The sequence below is a fragment of the Neovison vison genome, chromosome 2 (assembly GCF_020171115.1).
Source record: "Neovison vison isolate M4711 chromosome 2, ASM_NN_V1, whole genome shotgun sequence".
Classification (NCBI taxonomy): Eukaryota; Metazoa; Chordata; class Mammalia; order Carnivora; family Mustelidae; genus Neogale; species Neogale vison.
In genome coordinates, this window is record NC_058092.1 from 72710929 (window position 1) to 72733296 (window position 22368).

Sequence of the window (22368 nt, forward strand, 5' to 3'; positions counted from 1 at the left end):
GAAGGAGAAGAGAGAGAAAAGGGTGCAGAAAATTTATTTGGAGAAATAATAGCTGAAAACTTCCCTAATCTGGGGTAGGAAACAGACATCCAGATCTAGGAGGCACAGAGAACCCCCAGCAAAATAAAAAAAAGCAGGCCCACACCAAGACATATAGTAATTAAATTTGCAAATAAAAAATAAATAAAAAATCTTAAAAGCAGCAAGACAGAAGAAGTCTAATTTAAATTACAAGGGAAAATCCATAAGGCCAGCAAGAGATTTCTCAACAGAAATTTGGCAAGCAGGAAGAAAGAGGCATAATGTATTCAAAGTGTTGAATGGGAAAAATCTGAAGCCAAGAATACTCTTCCTAGCAAGGTTATCATTCAGCATAGAAGGAGAGATAAAGAGTATCCTAAACAAATGAAAATGAAAGGAATTCATGACCACCAACCCAGCCTTGCAAGAACTATTTAAAGGGACTCTGGGTGAAAGAGAAAAACCAAAAGTCACAATATAAAGACAGGAAACACAAAAATAGTAAAAATGAATATTTCTGTAAAAAATTAGTCAAGGAACTCACAAAAAAGGATACAAAATATAACAACATATACCTAAAACATGGGAAGGACAGAAGAAAAAAGGGGTTCAAACTTAAATTACCATCAATTTAATACAGACATCTATATGCAGAAGAGGTTATTTATAAACCTAATGGTAATCATATATCAAAAACCAGTAAGATTCATGCAAAGAACAAAAATAAAGAAATTCAAATATATCACTATCAATATATTAGCAAATGATGACAGAGAGGAAAGCAAGAGAGGATCAGAGAAAATCTCCAGAAACAATTACAAGACAAGTAATAAAATGACAATAATTATGTATTTACCAATAATTGCCTTGAATGTAAATAGACTAAAGAATCAAAGACAGAGTGTCAGAATGGATTAAAAAAAACCCCTCCAAACTAAGACCTATCTATATGCTGCCTACAGAGACATATTTTAGACCTGAAGACATCTGCAGATTAAAAGTGAGGGAATAAAGAAATATTTATCATGCAAAAGGATGTTAAAAAAAGCCAAAGTAATAATACTTGGACACTACATGGACAAATTAGACTTTAGAGCAAAGACTGTACCAAGAAACAAGGAAGGACACTATATAACCATAAAGGAGATAATCCAACAAGAAGATATAACAATTGTAAATATTTATGCACCTAAAGTGGAAGCACCTAAATATTTGAAAAGATAACAAAGATAAAGGAATTAATCAATAATAACACAATAACAGTAAGAGACTTTTAACACCCCACTTACATCAATAGATAGATGATCTAAACAGAAAATCGACAAGGGAACAATGGCTTTGAATGACACACTAGATCAGATGGATTTAACAGATATATTCAGAACATTCCATTCTAAAACAGCAGAATACACATTCTTTTCAAGTACACATGGAACATTCTCCAGAATAGATCATGTATTAGGTCACAAAACAGGTCTCCACAAATACGAGAAAGATTCAAGTTATACCATGCATCTTTTCTGACCACAACACTATGAGACTAGAAGTCAATTACAAGAAGAAATCTGGAAAGGTCAAATACATGGAGGTTAAAAAACATGCTACCAAACAATGAATGGGTCAGCCAGGGAATACAAGAGGAAATGAAAAAGTACATGGAAACAAATAAAAATGAAAACAGAATGGTCCAAAACCTCTGGGATGTAGTAAAAGCAGGCTTAAGAGGGAAGTGTTTAGCAATACAGGCCTACCTCAGGAAGGAAGAAACATCTCAAATAAACCCCCTAACCTTATACCTAAAGGAGTTAGAAAAAGACCTCTAAAGCCTAAAGCCAGCAGAAAGAAAGCAATAATAAAGATCAGAGTAGAAATAAATGATATAGGAACTAAAAAGACAATAGAACAGATCGATGGAAACAGAAGCTGGTTCTTTGAAAAAAAAAAAAAATCAGTAAAACTGAAAAATCCCAGCCAAATTTATCAAGAAGAAAAGAGAATAGGCCCAAATAAATAAAATCACAAATGAGAAAGGAGAAATAACAACCAACACCACAGAAATACAAATAATTTATAAAAGAATATTATATAAACAATATGCCAAAAATTGGACAATCTAAAAAATGGATAAATTCATAGAAACAAATAAGCTATCAAAACTGAAACAAGAAAATACAGAAAACTTGAACAGACCAGCAACCAGCAAAGAAATTGAATCAATAACCAAAATGTCCCCCAAAGGTTTCACTTACTTGTGGAGCATAAAGGAATAACATGGAGGACATTAGGAAAAGGAAAGGAAAAGTGAATTGGGGTAAAACAAAGGGGGAGATGAAGCTTGAGAGACTGTGGACTCTGAGAAACAAACAGGGTTCTGGAGGGAAGGGTGGTGGGGGGATGGGTGTGCCTGGTGGTGGGGCATGTATTGCATGGAGCACTGGTGTGATGCATAAACAATGAATCTTGGAGCACTGAAAATAAAATAAAATAAAATAAAATAAAATAAAATAAAGATGTTAAAAAAAAAATCCCGCCAAAACTAACATCCAGGACCAGGTAGCTTCACAGCTGAATTCCACCAAACACTTAAAGAAGAGTTAATAATTATTCTTCTCAAACTATTCCAAAAAATAGATAAGGAATGAAAATATCCAAATTTATTCTGTGAGGCCAGCAATACCCTGATACCAAAACCAGATAAAAACACTGTAAAAAAAGGAACTTTACCAAAATTTCTGCTGAACATAGATGCAAAAATCCTCAACATAATACTAACAAATCAAAACCAACAATACATTTTAAAAATCATTCACCACCATCAAGTGGGATTTATTCCCGGGTTGCAAGGGTGGTTCAATATTCATAAATCAGTCAACATGATACATCACTTTAATAAAAGAAAGGATAAGAACCAGATGATCAATGCAATAGATGCAGAAAAAGCATATGACAAGTACAACATCCATTCATGATAAAAACTCTAACAAAGTAGGTTTAGAGGGAACAAACCTCAACACAATAAAGGCTATATATAAAAAATCCACAGCTAATATCCTTGTGGGGAGAAACTGAGAGCCTTTCCCCTATGGTCAGGAACAAGACAGGGATGTCCTCTCTCATCACTTCTATTCAACACAGTACTGGACTCCTTTTCATAGCAGTCAGCCACCACAAAGAAATAAAAGGCATCTAAATTGACAAGAAGTAAGTAATATTTTCACTATTTGCAGATGACATGATACTATATATAGAAAACACAAAAGATTTCCACCAAAAAACTCCTAGAACTGACAAATGAGTTCAGTAAAGTCACAGGACACAAAAATCAACATACAGAAATCTGTTGTATTTCAATACCCCAGTAATGAGGCATCAGAAAGAGAAATTAAGAAATCAATCCTAGGGACGCCTGGGTGGCTCAGTTGGTTAAGCAGCTGCCTTCAGCTCAGGTCATGATCCCAGCATCCTGGGATTGAGTCCCGCATCGGGCTCCTTGCTCAGCAGGAAGCCTGCTTCTCCCTCTGCCTCTGCCTGCCATTCTGTCTGCCTGTGCTCACTCTCTCTCTCTCCGTCTCTCTCTCTCCAACAAATAAATAAATAAAATCTTTAAAAAAAAAAAAAAAGAAAGAAATCAATCCTATTTACAACTATACCAAAAACAGGATACCTAGGAATAAACCTAACCAAAGAGGTGAAGGACCTGTACTCTGAAAACTATAAGATTGGTGAAAGAAACTGAAAAGACAAAAAGCAATGAAAAGACATTCTATGCTCATGGATTGGAAGAACAAATACTGTTAAAATGTGAATACTATACAAAAGCAAGCTGCACATTTAATGCAATCACATCAAAATACCAACAACATATTTCACAGAGCAAGAACCAATAATCCTAAAATTTGTACAGCACACAAAATGGACCAGATACCCAAAGCAATCTTGAAAAAGAAAAGCAAAGCTGGAGGCATCACAATTCTGGACCCTCAAATTATATTACAAAGCTGTAGTAATCAAAGCAGTATGGTACTGGCACAATAATAACCACGTGGATCAACGGAACAGAATGGAAAACCCAGAACCCACAATTATATGGTCAATTAATCTGCAACAAAGCAGGAAAGAATGTCTGATGGAAAAAGTCTCCTTAATAAATGGAATTGGGAAAACTAGATAGCAACCAAAAGAATGAAATGACCACTTTCTTACACCATATATAAAAATAAATTGATTAAGGACTGAAATGTGAGACACAGAACCATGAACATCCCAGAAAAGCACAGACGCAGTAATAGTCCACTTCTTTGACACAGACTGTAGTTACATCTTTCTAGATATGTCTCCTGAGGCAAAGGAAACAAAAGCAAATATAAACTATTGGGACTTCTTCAAAATAAGAAGTTTCTGCACAGCAAAGGGAACAATCAACAAAGCTAAGAGGCAACCTAAGGAATGGGAGAAGATATTTGCAAATGACATATCTGATAAAGGATTAGTATCCAAAATATATAAAGAACTTATAAAATACATAAAGAACTTATAAAACTCAACACCCCAAATAATTCAGTTAAAAAATGGGCAGAAGACATGAATCGATTTTTTAAATTTTTGTTTACTTTTTTATTAACATAAAATGTATTATTAGCCCCAGGGGTACAGGTCTGTGAATCGCCAGGTTTACACACTTCACAGCACTCACCATAGCACATACCCTCCCCAATGTCCATAACACCACCACCCTCGCCCTACCCTCCCCGAACCCTGTTTGTGAGATAGATTAAGAGTCTTTTATGGTTTGTCTCCCTCCTGATCCCATCTTGTTTCATTTAATGAATCGATATTTTTCAAAGAAGACATACAGATGGTCAACAAATCATGAAAAGATGCTCAACATCACTTATCATCAGGGAAACACAAATCAAAACTACCATAACTACCTCACTCTCGTGATAGTCAGAATGGCTAAAATTGAACATATGAAACAAGGTGCTGGTGAGGATGTGGAGAAAGAGGAAACCTCTTGCAGTGTTGGTGGGGGTGCAAACTGGTGCAGCCACTGTGAAAAGGGTATATGCTATGGTGAGCACTGTGAACTGCATACGACTGATGAATCACAGACATGTACCCAGAAAACAAATAATACATTATATGTTAATTTAAAAAAACAGTATGGAGGTTCCTCAAAAAGTAAAAAATAGAACCATGCTTTATCCAGCAGTCACACTACTAGGTATTTACCCAAAGAATAAAAAAATTAATTCAAAAATATTAATTCAAATGTTTATAACAGCATTACCTATAATAGCCAAGATATGGAATCAGGCCAAGTATCCATCCATTGATGAATGGATAAAGAAAATGTGGCACGTGCACATACACACACACACATACATACATACCTATACATATTTGTGTGTGTGCATATATATATATAAATTATATACATTTATATATTTATTTCATTCTTCAAAAAGAATGAAATTTTGACATTTTCAATGACATGGATGGAGCTAGAGAGTATTATGCTAAGTGAAATAAGTAACTCAGAGAAAGACAGATACCATATGATTTCACTCATATGTGGAATCTTAGAAACAAAACAAGTAAGCAAAGTGGGCGGGGGAGAGAGAGAGACAAATCAAGAAAGAGATTCTAAACTACAGAGAACAAATTGGGGGTTACCAGAAGGGAGATGGGAGAGGTATGGGTTAAACAGGTGATGGGGATTAAGGAGTGCACTTGTGATGGGCACCTGGTAATGTATGGAAGTGTTGAATCACAAATTTTACACCTGAAACTAACATTATACTGTATGTTAATTAAGGGAATTGAAATAAAAAATTTTAAAAAGCTTTCTTCATTTTTAAAGTTCAAAAATATTCTGTTGTATGTATATATTATATTTTGTATATCCTTTCATCCATCAGTGGACACTTGGGTTTTCTACCTTTTGGCTATTGTGAATACTGTGCCTGTAAACACTATAAAAGTGTTAGTTTCTAAGTCCCTGCTTTCCAATTCTTTGGGTTATAAATCTAAAGTGGAATTGATGAATTACATGGTAATACTATGTTTAACTGTTTGAGGAACCACCAAACTGTTTTCCATAGTAACCTCACCATTTTACATTCCTGTCAGCAATGTACAAGAGCACCAGTTTTTCAACATCTTTGCCAATGTTAATTACTTTCTGTGTGTATATATGTTTTGCTTTGTTTTTCTTTAATAACAGCTGTCCTAATTGGTAAGAAGTGGTATCTCATTGTAGTTTCAATTTGTATTTCTCTAGTGTCTAGTGAGTGATACTGAGCATCTTTTCATGTGCTTATTGGCCATTTTTATATTTTTGCAGAAATGTCTATTCAAGTCCTTTTGCTCATTTTTTTTTTCATCAAGTTGTCTTTGCTGTAGTTGAGTTGTAGGAGTTCCTTATAGCTATCTCTCTTCCCTATTTAATTCTGGCTCATACACAGAGACAATGATACAGAATTTTTATACCTTTAATATTGATTAAAAATGGTTTCTTTCTCCAAAACTAACAATCTTGTGATATGTTAGTAAGTATAACTTATGTCCTTAAAACCTGGTAAGGCACAGAAGTCTCGGAACCAAGTTGACCAGAAATGACTAAAACTCTCTAATATCCTTTATTTTCCCCTATTTTTACACCATGTCATCCACGGTATCTTTAAATTGAGTCTTAGAAGTGGGGGGATATTCTAAAATGGTATATAAAACTAAATCAAATTCCAAATTCTCTTTGATTCTCCCATTTAAAGATTTACTGAGAATGTACCATGTGCCAGACACTGATGACTCTTAATGATATAGAAAATACTGCTCTTCTTTATTTGCTATTTGTCTGTTTTATATTATTGACCTTGAGAAGGCTGGCAAATATACAGTGGTCAAAATCACCATTTTATATTAAAACTAAAAACTAAGAAAAATATGATATTAAATTGGAAGTAAAGATATTAAATATTTCTAGCAACATAAAACTTTCTAATTTATAGCCATTAATGCCATATTTTTCTGGTTAAGGAAAGGATGGTATATAAAATCGCAAACTCACACCTGACTAAGGCCTTGTTTTAAATGCCATCCATTCACTCCAGGCTCCAATATTAAGAGAAAGGATCAATATAAGTGTTCCCTTTGTGCCTAATGAACCAACTGAAACATATAGCAAAAATTCAGAACTGTGAATGTCTACTTGATTTGTTTTGTAAACTACTTGTACACAATGTCAAACTTGATACACAAACTTGATAAACTTTTAATGATGTTAATGGTGCATAAAAGCTGTTTGTAAAGTTATGAAATGATCTAAATGGATCTATTTATTTTTATTAGAGACAAAGAAGTAAAGCACAAGCTGGTACAAAAAAATCCCCTTTAAGGCTTTTCAGATAGTATTGAAAATATATTCTTCATAGTGGAACTTCTTGCTCTATGACTTCAACCCAGCAATTATGATAATGATGCCTGGGAGAATAATAATTATTGTGGTTACTATGTAGTAAGAACCTATGCCAAGCACATAATGATCATCATTTGATAGAACTATAAAAGTTATCTCATTTTATTTTTATTTTTTAAAAGGTTTACTTATTTATTTGAGAGAGTGAGAGTGTGGACATGTGGGGGGCACATGTGGGGTGGGGGTGGGGAGCAGAAGGTGAGGGAAAGAAAAATCCAAGCAGACTCTGTGCTGAGCATAGATTCCAACACAGGGTTTGAGTTTATGACCCTGAGGTCAGACCTGAGCCAAAACCAAGATCAGGATGCTTAATCAACTGCACCACCCGTGCTCCCCAAAAGTTACCTCATTTTAAAGACAGGAAAAGTGAGGCTCAGAGAGGTTAAATAATTTGCATAAAGTCAAAACAGTTATAAGTGGTAGAACCAGTGTTTAACTTCCAATGTCTGAGTCCAGTGTCATGCCATCCACTATACTGTCCTGTGTTCTACTGATTTCAACAAGAAATCAGACATTCAATGCCTCTCCCATTTACAGTAAATATATGGGTAATCTTCAGAGCCCTTTTATGGGAATAAGCAAGGGAGCCTGTAAGTGTTTTTTCATTGTAGAATTATGAAAACTGTGTGCCTTGTTATCTAAAAAGGAAGAAAGAATAGAGTTAATACTATATGCTTTTTATATTGTAAAGGTTATGAAATAAATGTTTCTTAAGTATTCTGAGCTGCTCCAGAGAAAACTACTTAAAGAAGAACAGTTAAGAGTTTCCACTTCCAATATTAGCCAAGTAGCTCCTATCAGAACCATCTATATAGGGATAACTATAAATCCGGGAAAAAATATTTTTTTAAAAATCTGAAAACAATGAAGAAAGACCACAAATAGGTAAAACTTAGAATGGAGAGATCTACATGTAGAAGAAAGGAATGGCACTAAGTAAATGTCTGATTTTTTATTTTAAATGTGGCTTTTAGCCAGAAAGTAAGCTACGTAGGATTATTAAGAAAAAAGTAGGATAGAAACATTCAGTCTAACTGGCATGGAGAACTAGAGGGTAGAATGTGGAGTGACCACAGCTGCTGGGAAGTGAAGGAAGAGAAAGCAAGAGAGGAGGAAGCTCAAATTCTGCACGTAAACTCTGCTTAAATCTCTTGCTGACATTTCAAGTATGTGTTGATATGATAGACAACTAGCATCCTAGCGAGGCCTAAAAGAACTGGATAGAGATTTTAGCAGTCATTTACTACAGAGGAGAGAGAAGTTGGGAGTTTGAAAGCAGCAAAGTGAATAATCCGCCAAATCAAAAAACAAAATGAATAAAAAAATACTCTTTGAAGAAATATAACAGAACTTGAAGTCTCTAGAATGAATCATTCAAAATGTTCCAGAAAATACAGGGATGTGGGTGGCCCAGTCAGTTAAGTATCTGACTCTTGATCTCAACCTAGGTCTTGATCTCAGGGTCTTTTATTCAAGCCCCTTATTAGGCTCCATGCTGGGTGTAGAGCTCCCTTAAGAAAAAAAGAGTCACTACAGCAAAAACTGATGATATACTATATGTTGGCTAATTAAAAATAATTTAAAAATGTCCAAGATATAATTCAAAATTACTGGACAGGAAAATTTTCCCATATTCAAAAGAAAAGACAATTAATGGAGACCAAACTCAAGATTACCCAGATGTTAGAATTAACCGAATAAAGATTTTAAAGTAGTTATTACATATATGCTCAGTAATGTAAATAAAACATACACTTAGGATGAATAGACAAATAAGAAATCTCAGAAGAACATCATCTATAAAAATGGAAATTATGGAACTGAAAATTAAATATCTGAAATAAAACTTAAAAATTCCGTATCATAAATAACATTTCAATGAACAGACTTAAAAAGTGAGTAAAAATAGAGTTAGGTTATCTAATATAAAAAAAAGAAAATGGGAAAAAGATTAAAATAGGAATGAATAATGGTTCAGGGACCCGAGGGATGATATCAAAATGTTGAATATATATTTAATTGGAATCCAAGAAGGAAAGGAAGGAGAAGACAGAGTAGGAAAAAAATTTAAATAAAAGTTGAAAAATTTCCATATTTAGTGAAAACAGAAACTTACACACAAAAGAAGGTCAGCAAATCTCAAGCTGAATAAATGCAAAGAAAATCCATTTAGACACATCATAGTCAAACTACTAAAAGTCAAAAGTAAAGAGAGAATCTTGAAAGCAGCCAAAAAAAAAAAATGATAAATTACATGCAGGGGGAATAATGATACCAATAAATATGGACTTCTAACTGGAAATAACTGAGGCCAAAATAAAATGACATGTCATCTTTATAGTGCTGAATGCAAACAAATAAAAGAAAACCCTGTTAGCCGAGAATTCTATAACCAGTGGAAAAATATGATTTTGCTCATACGCGGAAACAAAACAAACAAGCAAAGGGGGAAAAGGGGGAGGCAAATGAAGAAACGGAATCTTTTTTTTTTTTTTTTAAGATTTTATTTATTTGAGAGAGAGAAAATGAGAGAGAGAGCATGAGAGGAGGGAGGGTCAGAAGGAGAAGCAGACTCCCTGTGAGCAGGGATCCCAAAGCAGGAACTGGATCCAGGACCCCAGGATCATGACCTGAGCTGAAGAGAGTTGCTTAACCAGCTGAGCCACCCAGCCATTCAGAAACAGGCTCTTAACTATAGAGAACAAAGTGATGGTTACCAGAAGGGAGGTGGGGGGTGGTGGGTTAAATAGGTGAGGGTGATTAAGGAGTGCAGCACAGAGTGATATATGTAAGTGTTAAGTTACTATATTGTAACCTGAAACTAATGTAACACTATATGTTAACTAACCAGAATTAAAAACTGAAGAATTCATGTAAAAGAAAAAAATGAAAGTGAAATAAAGATGTCTTCACAAATACTAAGAGAATTCACGACTAGCAAAACTTAACTCTAAGGAATCTAAAAGAAGTTCCATAGACTTCAAGGAAATGATAGCATTTGGAAATGCAGATTACAGAAAAGAATGGAGAAGATCAGAAAAAGTAAATGCAAGGATAATTTTTTTAAAAAGCCCACTACTTTCCCCCCAAATACCCTAAAACACATATTTCTTTTACAGTAAACAAAAAATATTTTATTTATAATAAAGCAAAATTTTAACTTTTTAAAATGGGCTTATAACACACATAGATATAATACACAAAAATAATTACAGCATAAACAACAGGATGTTGGTAGTGAATGGGTCTATATGGTTTCAAGTTTCTTACAATTATTTTAAGTATTACTATATTAACTCTAAGTAGACTTTGGAGAGTTAGGATGTATACTGTAATCCCTAAACCAGCATCTGGCAAACTACAGCCCTAGGGGTCAAATCTGAACCAGCAATTGTTTTTACAGAAAATGTTTACTCTGTCCTGACCTAGAATAACCACTTGAAAATAATAGCTCAAAAAAGTATTACTAAAAAGCCATTATCTAAATTAAAATGTGGTGCTCAATGCCAGAAGAAGACACTGAACAACAATAGCACCACTACAAGGGAAGAACAATTAAAAAGTGGTTGATCAAAGTACAACCAAATTGAATGGATATGGAGCAAACACTAACTAAAAGGTAGAGATTTTCAGAATGAATTAAAAAAGAAAGCCCCAATTATAAGACACTCACTTTAAATACCAAAACGCAGATGGGTTGCATGTAAATGAATGGAAAAGATAAGCCATACAAACTGCAAGGATAAGTAGGTTGGAGAGGCTTATTAACCAAATAAAGCCAATTTCAAAAACAGTATTATCAGGAATGAAAAGTATTACCAGAGATATGGAGGAATATTTTGTCAAAATAAAAAGGGTCAGTTCATCAGGAAGACATAATAATCATAAACATGAACTCTAAAAATAGTGTTTCAAAATATATAAAGCAAAATTTGACAAATTTAAAGAAAGAAACGTAGAAAAACAAAATCATAGTGGACATTTAACACCCCTAACTCATCTACTGAAAGAATATCTAGATTTCTAAAAAATCATTAATAGTTATGGTTTTTAATAAGATTTAGAAATCTAAAAAGAGTTACCCAGGTTTTATCACCTTAATAACATGGATCATGGCCTTTCCTCTTAAGTCAGATCTACATGTGGATGGAAGCCAAGTATAGGAAACAGAGTTGGCCCATAGACAAATGCAATTTTGCTGGTTACCTTGACACGCTATGTGTTAGCATTTTTTATTCCATACCTGGCTTTAAAATTATAATTTAGAGATGTCTCTTTATTTTATAGACAAGGAAAATACTATCCAGAGAGCTAACCCATTTAATCAAACTCTATAGCTATTAGGAGCATGTACTGGAGCAAAGGTCAATCAGGCCTTCAATATATCTTTCTATTATACAGAACTGCCTGCTAGTCAACAGTTGCATGAATGATTAGAGACAATGTGGAGTATCAAACCAATCTCAATTTCTTGGATTGATTGATCCTAGCTTCTGTAAAAAAAAGTCTATTTCAGTTCAGTCAAGAAGAAGGGGACAATGTAGGTAGAGGGCCATGTAAACCTCAAAAACTACTATCAACTTATGATTTAATGTACGACCCATGTCATCCACTAAAGTAAATTTACTCAATTTCCTGCCTTAAGCCGGTTACAAAATGGTTCTAATGTCTTTTATTTGATTGAGGAAGTCAAACATCACATTTCACTATCTAGGCATATCTACTAGGCTGAAAATGAAAGTAAACTTCTTTTTAAAAATTGTTTTATTTTTAAGATTTTATTTATTTATTTGAGAGAGAGAGAGTGTGAGAGAGAGCATGAGCGAGGAGAAGGTCAGAGAGCGAAGCAGACTCCCCATGGAGCTGGGAGCCTGATGTGGGACTCGATCCCGGGACTCCAGGATCACGCCCTGAGCCGAAGGCAGTCGTCCAACCAACTGCGCCACCATAATGTATTATTAGCCCAGGGGTACAGGTCTGTGAATCACCAGATTTACACACTTCACAGCACTCTCCATAGCACATACCTTCCTGAAAGTAAAATTCTAAGGAATGTCAACAATATATAAAATGAGTAAGTAATTTTACTTCTCTAGGCCTTTCTCTACAGTAAAGAATGACCATGATGAGCTTCGAAATTTTCTACTCATTGCCACGTATTTTAACAATGCAGCAAAGTGGAAAGAATATACAGAAACACCATTTGCACTGATATAACAGAAGCCCAGATGATGAATATTAATACTCAAAGAATTTTGGGGGGAAATGACTTCAATGGATAACATTGCCACAGACAAATTCTTTCCCTGGATGTAGTCATTTTTCTCCCTCAGGTCTCTGGTATTTTAGATTTGACCACTGTCAAATATAATGCCGTTATGGGAAACAACAGGCAGGGGGCAGCAGATTTCAATGAGGAACAAGTAAACAGTGACATCTATAATAGCAGAAAAAAACATTTTTCTCTTACCTTTTTCTGACTCTTCAGTTGCCGTCTATTTAAATTATTATTTAATTTTATAACTTTAAATTGTATATATAGATATGTATATGATAAAGCAAGATGTCATTACAAATTATAAAAATTATGATTCTAAATAAAAATACATGAGATGTACGAAAGCTCATACAATTAAACTTATGTATTCAAAATTTTATATACATGTACTAACATATGTGTTTATACATATGCATATGTGTATCTTTTTGTGTGTGTGTGTGTGTTTGTGTTTGTGTGTGTGTTTTTTTTAAAGTATTTCCCTTCATTGGGGAGAAATACTTTAAAAAAAACTTAAAAAAAAAAAAGAAAAAGATACATATATGCATATCTTTTTTAGCTGACAATCTCCTGCTTGTTTCTACACTTGGCCATAAAAGAGAACTTGTTGCCACTCAGGGGAAAAAATTGTATACTTCTGAAAAGATGTTTTGATAGTAGGAGAATATCTAGCATTGTATAATATTAAAAATTCTTAGATCAGTGGCATGGAAAAGCATGGTGACACACACAGAACCACATTCCAAGGGTCCAAAGAACACTCCAACAGAATTAAAATGAAAGTAGGCAAGAAATTCCTTGTTATGTTAGCTTTATTCATATCCCATTATATTTATATAATATCACACCATTTAATTTTAAGATGGATTTTATAGCAAAACTAATTATCCCAGAGTAGAGTATAACCGTCAGCTTATAAACAGGTAGCACAAGGGCCTAAAATGATTAAGCAACTTGCACAAATAACCCGTCCACCTAAAGACTGAAGGAGGAAAAGAACTAGTACACTTTCAGTCTAATGTACTGATAACAACAATAGTTGTGCCAGAGAATAAAATGGAAAAAATTTATTCTAGCTTAATTATTCTTTATTACTTACTGGTTTTCCTTGAACTCCTCTCTCTCCAGGGTTTCCAGTCTTACCCTACATAAGGAAGAAAATGTGTGAGTCCCCTAGCTCCTTCACCAAATATTAACCACACACCAAGAAAAACAGGGAAGATTTTATCTATTTATCTTTAATGTAAAATGTTTTACTACTTACAATAAGACCATAGGGCCCTCTTTTTCCTTGATCTCCTTTTTCACCCTAACAAAGTATCAGTACCAGAGGAATTAATATGAATATGAATTATGGTTTTACACGTGCTAGCATATACTGACATACAAGAAAATAAGACATCAAGTATATAATTCAAGATTCAAAAGAAAGTATTTGTCTGTGTAGAGTAAAAATTTTATGTATGTTTCATACTTTTACTAAGAGAAAATTTAGAACTACACTTTTGTAAGAAAATATAACAGTTTTAAATCAGGTAGAACACATATGGGTTCAAAAAAACGTAATGTGTATGAAATGAAAAAAATCAGTATTTACCTTGGCACCTTGTATACCTTGTTCCCCTAAGATACCGTCTGGTCCTCTTGGTCCCTAGGGATGGAAAAAGTTCTATTGTTAATTTGAAATGTTATTATTATTTTTTTTACTGTTATACATCCTTACAAATGAACAAACTGTTCTTCTTGACAAATTCCTTCTGCTTGCTTCTATACCATGACCACAGAAAAGGATACAGCCAGATACATGGATGAACCTATTTGTTTTTTGTTGTTTTTTTTTAAGATTTTATTTATTTATTTGACAGACAGAGATCACAAGTAGGCAGAGAGGCAGAAAGAGATGGGGAAGCAGGCTCCCTGCTGAGCAGAGAGCCCGACGTGGGGCTTAATCCCAGAACCCTGAGATCATGACCTTGAGCTGAAGGCAGAGGCCACTGAGCCATCCAGGCGCCCCAAGACAAGGCATTTTCAGGGCTAAAAGGATTCAAAGGAGGAAAAGAACTTTCACATGTCTGTATAAGGAATAAAGGTATCATTTTGACACTTGGAGATCATGCTCTAAAAGGAACTCTGGACAGAGGGATAGGATAAGAAAAGGGTACAGAGGCAGGAAAGAAGATACCCAAGAAAGAAAAAAAGTAGTTTAGCTGGTTTATTGACTACAAGTAGTATTTCTCAATATTTCTAACTAAGTATTTTCTATACTAAGAAATAATTGTGGAAAGCCTGGGACTTAAAAGGTCAAAGACTGGAGTTTATATTTAAATCAATAGGTAATGAGAAGGAACTGAATACTTCTTTTTTTCTTTAAGATTTTATTTGTTTGAGAGAGAGAGCCCATGCCTGTGTACTCAAGCAGTGGGGAGGGGCAGAGAGAAAGGGATTAGACTCCTCGCTGAGCATGGAGCCAGACTTAGGGATCTGGGCCTCTGGGATGATGACCTGAGCCGAAGGCAGATACTTAACCAACTGAGTTACCCAGGTGCCCCAAGAAGGCACTGAAGATTTCTATACAGTGATACAAATTTCCCAGCACAACAGGCTCCTTCTCTTTTCTCCCACCTGAGGTCAGCTTGGTTTAGCTTTATATTCTTAAAAAGCTGCTTACTGTAATAGGACTCTCTTCCTGGGTATTCTTATGATATTGCATTCCCTGATCCTCTTAGGCACATTCAGGGCATTAGAGAGAAGGTTCACACTCCATGAGATCTGTAGCTCTACTGGTCATACTAAAGTTAAAGCCATAGCTCTAGCTCTTCAATCTCAGTTTGTATTGAAGGTACTCAAGGACCTGGCCCTACCTTCTTTGTCCTATTTTCCCATGGAAGACTATCAAGCTGAGTTTCAGTCTTATTGTGTAGAACGTTGACTGTCAAGTTGAGGAATATGGATTCAATTTACTAGGCAAGAGAGTGCTATTCATTTAGTAAACATTTGCTGAGTGTCTATTGTAAGCCAGGCATTGCTTCAGGCACAGAAGATAGTGTGGGGAGAAGAGACACATCCCTGAACTCATAAGCAATCAAATAAATACCTAAAACTATAAAATGACAGTGAGTAGTCAAATGTAATGAAGTAAATAAAGGAGCTTAAGGGATTAGAGAGAATTCAAGATGGGGAGCCCTATTTAGAGAGGGTAGTCGAGAAGCCTCTCTAAAATGGCATATAGGCAAGATCATTCTGACAGAAGAAACAGAATCTACAAAGGTCCTGAGGTAGGCACATGCTTGGAATGATTAACAGTTAAGTAACTGAAGAAAAAAACAGGAACAGTTATTAAAGGATGACTTTGAAATTTTAAGTGCAAAGATCCCTCAGGACCTCATTCTAAACATAATCTTCACCTTAAAAATTCAGCAGCCTATATTGATTCTCTTTCTCTGTCACCTTCTAAGCCCATTCTTCTCTTTCTGCCCTGTAAGAAAACACTATACAAAATTTTTTGGAGTTATAACAGAAGGTGGCTGAAGGAGTATGAAAAGGAACGAGTGTTGTCCAGTGACAGATGGCAGCTACTCTTGTGATGAGCATAGCATAACCTACGAAGCTGTTAAATCACTATGTTGTACACCTGAAACTAATGTAAGATTGTGTGTCAACTATACTTCAATTAAAAAAAAAAAGGGAATAGGTGATCAACATTCTTATCAACATGGCAGAAAACAAGTGAGATCTAGACTGAAAACGGGTCCACAGGGAATTAGGCACTTAACCCTTTTGCAACCTGAAATCTCTATCTTGCTTGGATATTTTATGATAATAATTAGTAGAGTGATGACAGCATTAATAGCAAACAAACTGGAGGCGTAGGCTTGCTTGGGTGGAGAGGGAGGATAAAGCGATCACAATGAATGTGATTCTAGACAATCAACCACAATGAGGCAGATATCTCCAAGGCTAGTGCTAGAGAGTGCGAAGTCATTCTGTCTAGGTTTACTTTTTTTTTAATTTTTAAATTTCTTTTAGATTTTATTTATTTATCTGACAGAGAGAGAGAGAGAGAGAGCGCGAGAGTGCACGTGTGAGAGGGAGCGAGCGCAAAAGAGCACCAACAGGGGATGCTGTAGGCAGAGGGAGGGAGAGAAGCAGGGTCCCTGCTGAACACAGAGCCTGATGCAGGGCTTGATCCCAGAACCCTGGGATCATGACCTAAGCCAAAGGCAGACACTTAACTGACTGAGCCACTCAGGTGCCCACACTCTGTCTAGGTTAAAATGGTAGCATCGAAGGGCGCCTGGGTAGCTCAGTGGGTTAAAGCCTCTGCCTTCAGCTCAGGTCATGATCCCAGGGTCCTGGGATTGAGCCTGAAATCGCGCTCCCTGCTCAGCGGGAGCCTTCTTCTGCCTCTCTCTGCTGCCTCTCTGCTTACTTGTCATCTCTGTCTGTCAAATAAATAAAATCTTTTTTAAAAAAAATGATTGTTTGGTCTAAAGATGGCAAGTATCTTTTCTTATATATAATCAGATTAAGTGGCTTCCCGGATATATACATAGAAAAGACTGCGTCTAGGTCAGGAGGAAGATCTCAAAATCAACTGCCAGTTTCTGCTTCTGAATATAAATCACCTAATGTCAAGGCTGAATTAGTGCAAACTCTGCTTTTTTCTGTTTTTTTTTTTTTTTTTAATATGAAGAAATGGAAGCCTGCAGATATAAGCTGCCTGATTCATATGATGTCTAAATGTATAAAGACTTTAAATAGTTATGCTTTATTAAGTTTATAATATTTTTTCAAATGTTAGAAAGAAGAAAAGGTTAATCCTGTTAACAAGTGAATTTAGATTGAAAAGGGGACCTGGGGACGCCTGGGTGGCTCAGTTGGTTAAGCAGCTGCCTTCAGCTCAGGTCACGATCCCAGAGTCTTGGGATCGAGTCCCACATCGGGCTCCTTGCTTGGCAGGGAGCCTGCTTCTCCCTCTGCCTTTGCCTGCCATTCTGTCTGCCTGTGCTCGCTCTCTCTCCCTCTCTAATAAATAAATAAAAAAAATCTTTAAAAAAAAAAAAAAAAAGAAAAGGGGACCTGAAGTTTAGGGGATGTTTATAAAATGAATATGAAACATTTATAATTAAAGTGCTGATTGGCATTATAACTGAAAGGAGCTCCTTTTTTTGCTCTAAGTATAGCAACTGCATTAATTAAAGGCAATAAAACCTAAGGTTGCTGGTTAAGAGGTTACGGCTGAAAGAACTCTAAGGAAGCTTAATGCGCTCTCTGTTTCAGTTAATGCTAAACAAGCTCTAAGAGAGACCAACAGCATTAAAACAGGCATCTAACTGGGCATCAAGTTTTGTTTTTTTTTTTTAATATCTGCTTTAAAATATCTGATTATCAGGGCACCTGGGTAGCTCAGTCAGTTAAGTCTCTGATTCTTGATTTTGGCTGAGGTCATGATCTCAGGGTTGTAAGATTGAGATCTGTGTTGGCTTCCATGCTGGGCGTGCAGCCTGCTTCAGATTCTTTTTCCTTCTCCTTCTGCCCCTCCCCCCAACTCATGCACACGTGAACTCAATGAATAGAATAAAATAAATTAAATACCCAATTATCTATAAAGCTGTTGGAGAATGTTTGCTAGCTAAATTAAAAATCTGATCTTTTCCTCATCATCTGTAAGAAAAGTTAAAGTTTGCTATGATAAGTGGCTATTAGTAGGTTCTAAAAACTGGAATAAAGTCTGGTACCTCAACTATATAAATTAAGCATGTTTCATAAAATAAGAAGTACTTGAATTATAGGTAATAGTCTTAAAGAATTAGCAAAATTCTTGAATAGTCACATAATCCTAGAAGTATCAGGTATCAGGTAAATTCTACAATTTAAAAAAATTATCATTAACACTAATATAAACTGAATACTAGCTTATGTAGGAAGCTTTTATGAAAATTACAAGTCCATCTCTATAATGCTTATAATCAGTTTTAAAGAGCTGAAGCATCTATGAAAAAGAAACAACCCTTATTCACAGAACAAATGTCCTTCTAACTTGGATTCAGTATGTTTCTATTTCCTTTTAACCACATCCATCTTCGCTTGACCCTTCTGTTAATTTAAAATTACTCAGATGCCTAACTAATTATGTCTAGCAGTCTGCTCTGGCTATTGATTGATATAGCTGGGACAAAACTTTCCCTTAGACAAAAACTATTATCTGTGATTTTGTGGGAAAAAAACCCATTTCATTCTACTCTTGTTACAAACTTTTTCAGGAGAAGAAACCACACAAAAAGCTCTTCTCTTATACTTGGTGTGCTCTAGGTGGTACTCACATTGAATCTAAATGCAATGGCTGGTTTCCCAATATGGTATGCATTTCCTCGAAGAAGCCACAATTTAGAATTTTATTTATTTGACAGACAAAGATCACAAGTAGGCAGAGAGAGAGAGAGAGAGGAGGAAGCAGGCTCTCCACTGAGTGGAGAGCCCGATGTGGGGCTTGATCCCAGGACGCTGAGATCATGACCTGAGCTGAAGGCAGAGGCTTTAACCCACTGAGCCACCCAGGCGCCCCCACAATTTAGAATTTTTATGGTCATATCCAGTTTCCATCTTGCATACAAAAATCTTAAAACATTTCTAATACAGTTATTTCGATCTTTTTTCCTCATTTAAATATTAAGTAGCACAGAATAAAAAATTACTCAGTTGTATGCTTCTATACCCTCCTTCCTGAGAAAGGGTACAAAATCTGAAGTTGTCTAATGATCGAAGGCACAATCCATGGGCAAGAAAAGAGATGTTAACTCTGCTCAGTGGGTCATCTCTCCTGTCAGGGCAGCTGGAGATAGGATACAGAAGCACATACTGGAAAGACACCAAAGGATGAGTTACCTAGCCCCAGTGAGTTAAATGTGTGCATGAGGGACAGCAACTAACATTGTGCCGATTCCTAGTGACCCCCAAATGCTAAGCCATCATCTTACTGGTACTGCAGTAGAGAATCTGCTAGCCTGTATTGTCTATATGGTGGATGTGATTGTATATATTATATTGATTAGCTGTGGCATATTAAATTGTGTTCCTACACTTAAATGACTGTTCTTCAGCCAAACTTGACAGGTTAAAAAAAAAAGCTTAGAGTATGTAGGAGAAATAATAATACTTTAAATTCATGCCAAATCTCCCACCTAGGAATCTCAAACCATAGGAATAATACCTTCAGCCAATCCTACTCTTTTTCAGCTACGTAAGAAGTAGGATTATACAACCTTCACAAAGCAGGTGAGACAAATATTCAATATATTAATTTGTTTAAGTTGTTTGCTGAAATGGCAGACTTTGTTGTTTGCCTGAGCTTTTTTTTTGTCCTCTGGAAAAGTACCAATGTTGTACAATATTTCAAAATCCACTGGGCTGTAACTAATTGAATAGTAAAACCCATGTGGTCCAGATCTGAAAGATCATTACTCTTGAATCCTCCATGGTATGAGGAGAATGCTTGACAAATTATAAGAAACCAGTAAATGTTAGACAGTTGAATAACAGACGGATGGGCACGTAAACCCCTAGGAGCATGTCCTGTTATTGATGATGTTCACATGGCCATGTGATAACAATGTAAGTCACAGGCAAAACAGTAATAAGCACTAGTTCCATAATGATAATTCTTGGTGCGATCTCCAGGTCAATGTGTGTAGGGCACAGCTTCCTTTCCAGTGTACTGTGACACAGTTGTGTGCCATGAAGGGTTTACAGATGTGCTGGGAAGATCAACCCCCTCAGCCTTTGGGGTGAGCAGGAAGAGCTGGAGCACAGAAACTTCCAGGCAGATACCTTTACATTTATCTCTGTGGGTTAGACATGTAGTCTTTTTTTTTTTTTTTAATTGAAAAACACTGGGAAAGATGGACCTCGCGTATTGATACCACATGTGTAGTAGAGAACAGATTGATAGGAAGAAGATAGTAGAAACAGGAAGACATTATGTGACATCTGGGATGGAACTTTATAATAATAAATTCTTAAATATTCTGGTCTTCAGTTCTTTTTGTATTCTCAATGTTCAGAAATTGCCTGAAATATTCTCCTGCAAAGGAAGTGTTTTTGTACTAAACAAAGCCTTTATTTCTGAATAAGATTTCTTTGTTTAGAAAGTACTGAATGAACTTTAGGTAACTGTGAAAAGCCATTTTGGAAGAGAATCAGTAAAATGTATTTGGAGGATAAGAGGAAAACAGACCATTGAAAAGATAACAGTTGAGGACAAAGTGGCAAATCAGAAAAGGATAACGATCTATTTGACTAATGAATGGGTAAAGAAGATGTGGTGTGTATATACAATGGAATATTACTCAGCCATAAAAAAGAATGAAATCTTGCTATTTGCAATAAGGTAGATGGAACTAGAGCATACTATACCAGGTGAAATTAGTCCGAGAAAGAAAAATATCCCATGATCTCACCTCCATGTGGAATTTAAGAAACAAAACAGATGAACATAGGGGAAGGGAAGGAAAAATAAAAGAAGATAAAAACAGAGAAGGAGGCAAACCACAAAAGACTCTTAACTATAGAGAACATACAGGTTGCTGGAGGGGAAGGTGGTGGAGGGATGGGTTAACTGGGTGATGAGCATTAAGGAGGGTACTTGATGGAAATGGATGGCACTGGATGTTATATATAATTGATGAATCACTAAATTTTACTCCTAAAACTAATATTACACTTTGTTAGTGTTACATTAACAACTTGAATTTAAAGAACATCTTGGAAGAAAAAAAAGGGGAGGGGGAGAAAAGGATAACAATTACCCAGGGATCATAGGGAGTTTAGAAAACCATAGAACCAATGACCTTTCTGTATGACTTAGGAGAAAACACAAATGGTTCAGGAGAATTCTTTTCTTTTCTTTTTTTTAAAGATTTTATTTATTTATTTATTTGACAGAGAGAGATCACAAGTAGGCAGGAGAGGCAGGCAGAGTGGGGGGTGGGGAACCACCGCTGAGCAGAGAGCCTGATGTGGGGCTCGAGCCCAGGACCCCAGGATCATGACCGGAGCCAAAGGCATTAACCCACTGAGCCACACAGGTGCCCGGTTCAGGAGAATTCTTGTTTAGTTAGGTACATGGCCTCTATAAAACCTCAATTACTTAATTAACAAAAGGCAAAACATAACAAAAAATATTTCCGCTTTTTTTCAACTGTCATAAAACTGGTTGAACTTTCTCACTTTGACTAATACAAAGCTGAATAAACACATTGGAGCTGATGAAGTACTGAATGCTGGCAAGGTACAGACCACTAAATGACAGTGTGGGTACAGATCATCTACTGTCTTTTTATATTATTATTTTAAATTTCACTTGGGCTAAAATAGAAATGGCCATCGGGATTATTCGTGGATTGTAAATCTGTAACCCAGTGAGGAAAAGAGTTTTTCAGAAAAGAAATAATAATAAAGACAAATTTGCTCTCTTTCATCAATCTTCACTTAAAACACAGGACATGAAACTGAAGTTATTATTTCAAACTGGGCATTCTTAACACCTTTCTCCCATTTGCCAACTGGAAAATGAAGTTTTTGCTTTTTTTTAAAC

At 35.6% G+C, this 22368-nt stretch overlaps 1 protein-coding gene across 5 annotated transcripts in view; it reads right to left on the reverse strand.

Annotated features, from left to right (window-relative positions):
- COL24A1 (collagen type XXIV alpha 1 chain) overlaps positions 1-22368 on the reverse strand; it is a 395660-nt gene that overhangs the window by 152071 nt on the left and 221221 nt on the right. For all 5 annotated transcript variants that reach the window (XR_006383188.1, XM_044238615.1, XM_044238616.1 and 2 more), the window contains 3 exons: positions 14374-14427; positions 14041-14085; positions 13876-13920 (listed from right to left, as the gene is read on the reverse strand). Coding sequence is in view for 4 of the 5 variants with exons in the window: in XM_044238615.1 (XP_044094550.1) it covers positions 13876-13920; positions 14041-14085; positions 14374-14427 (144 nt within the window). In the remaining variant the exon portion in view is untranslated. The remainder of the gene's footprint in view (positions 1-13875; positions 13921-14040; positions 14086-14373; positions 14428-22368) is intronic.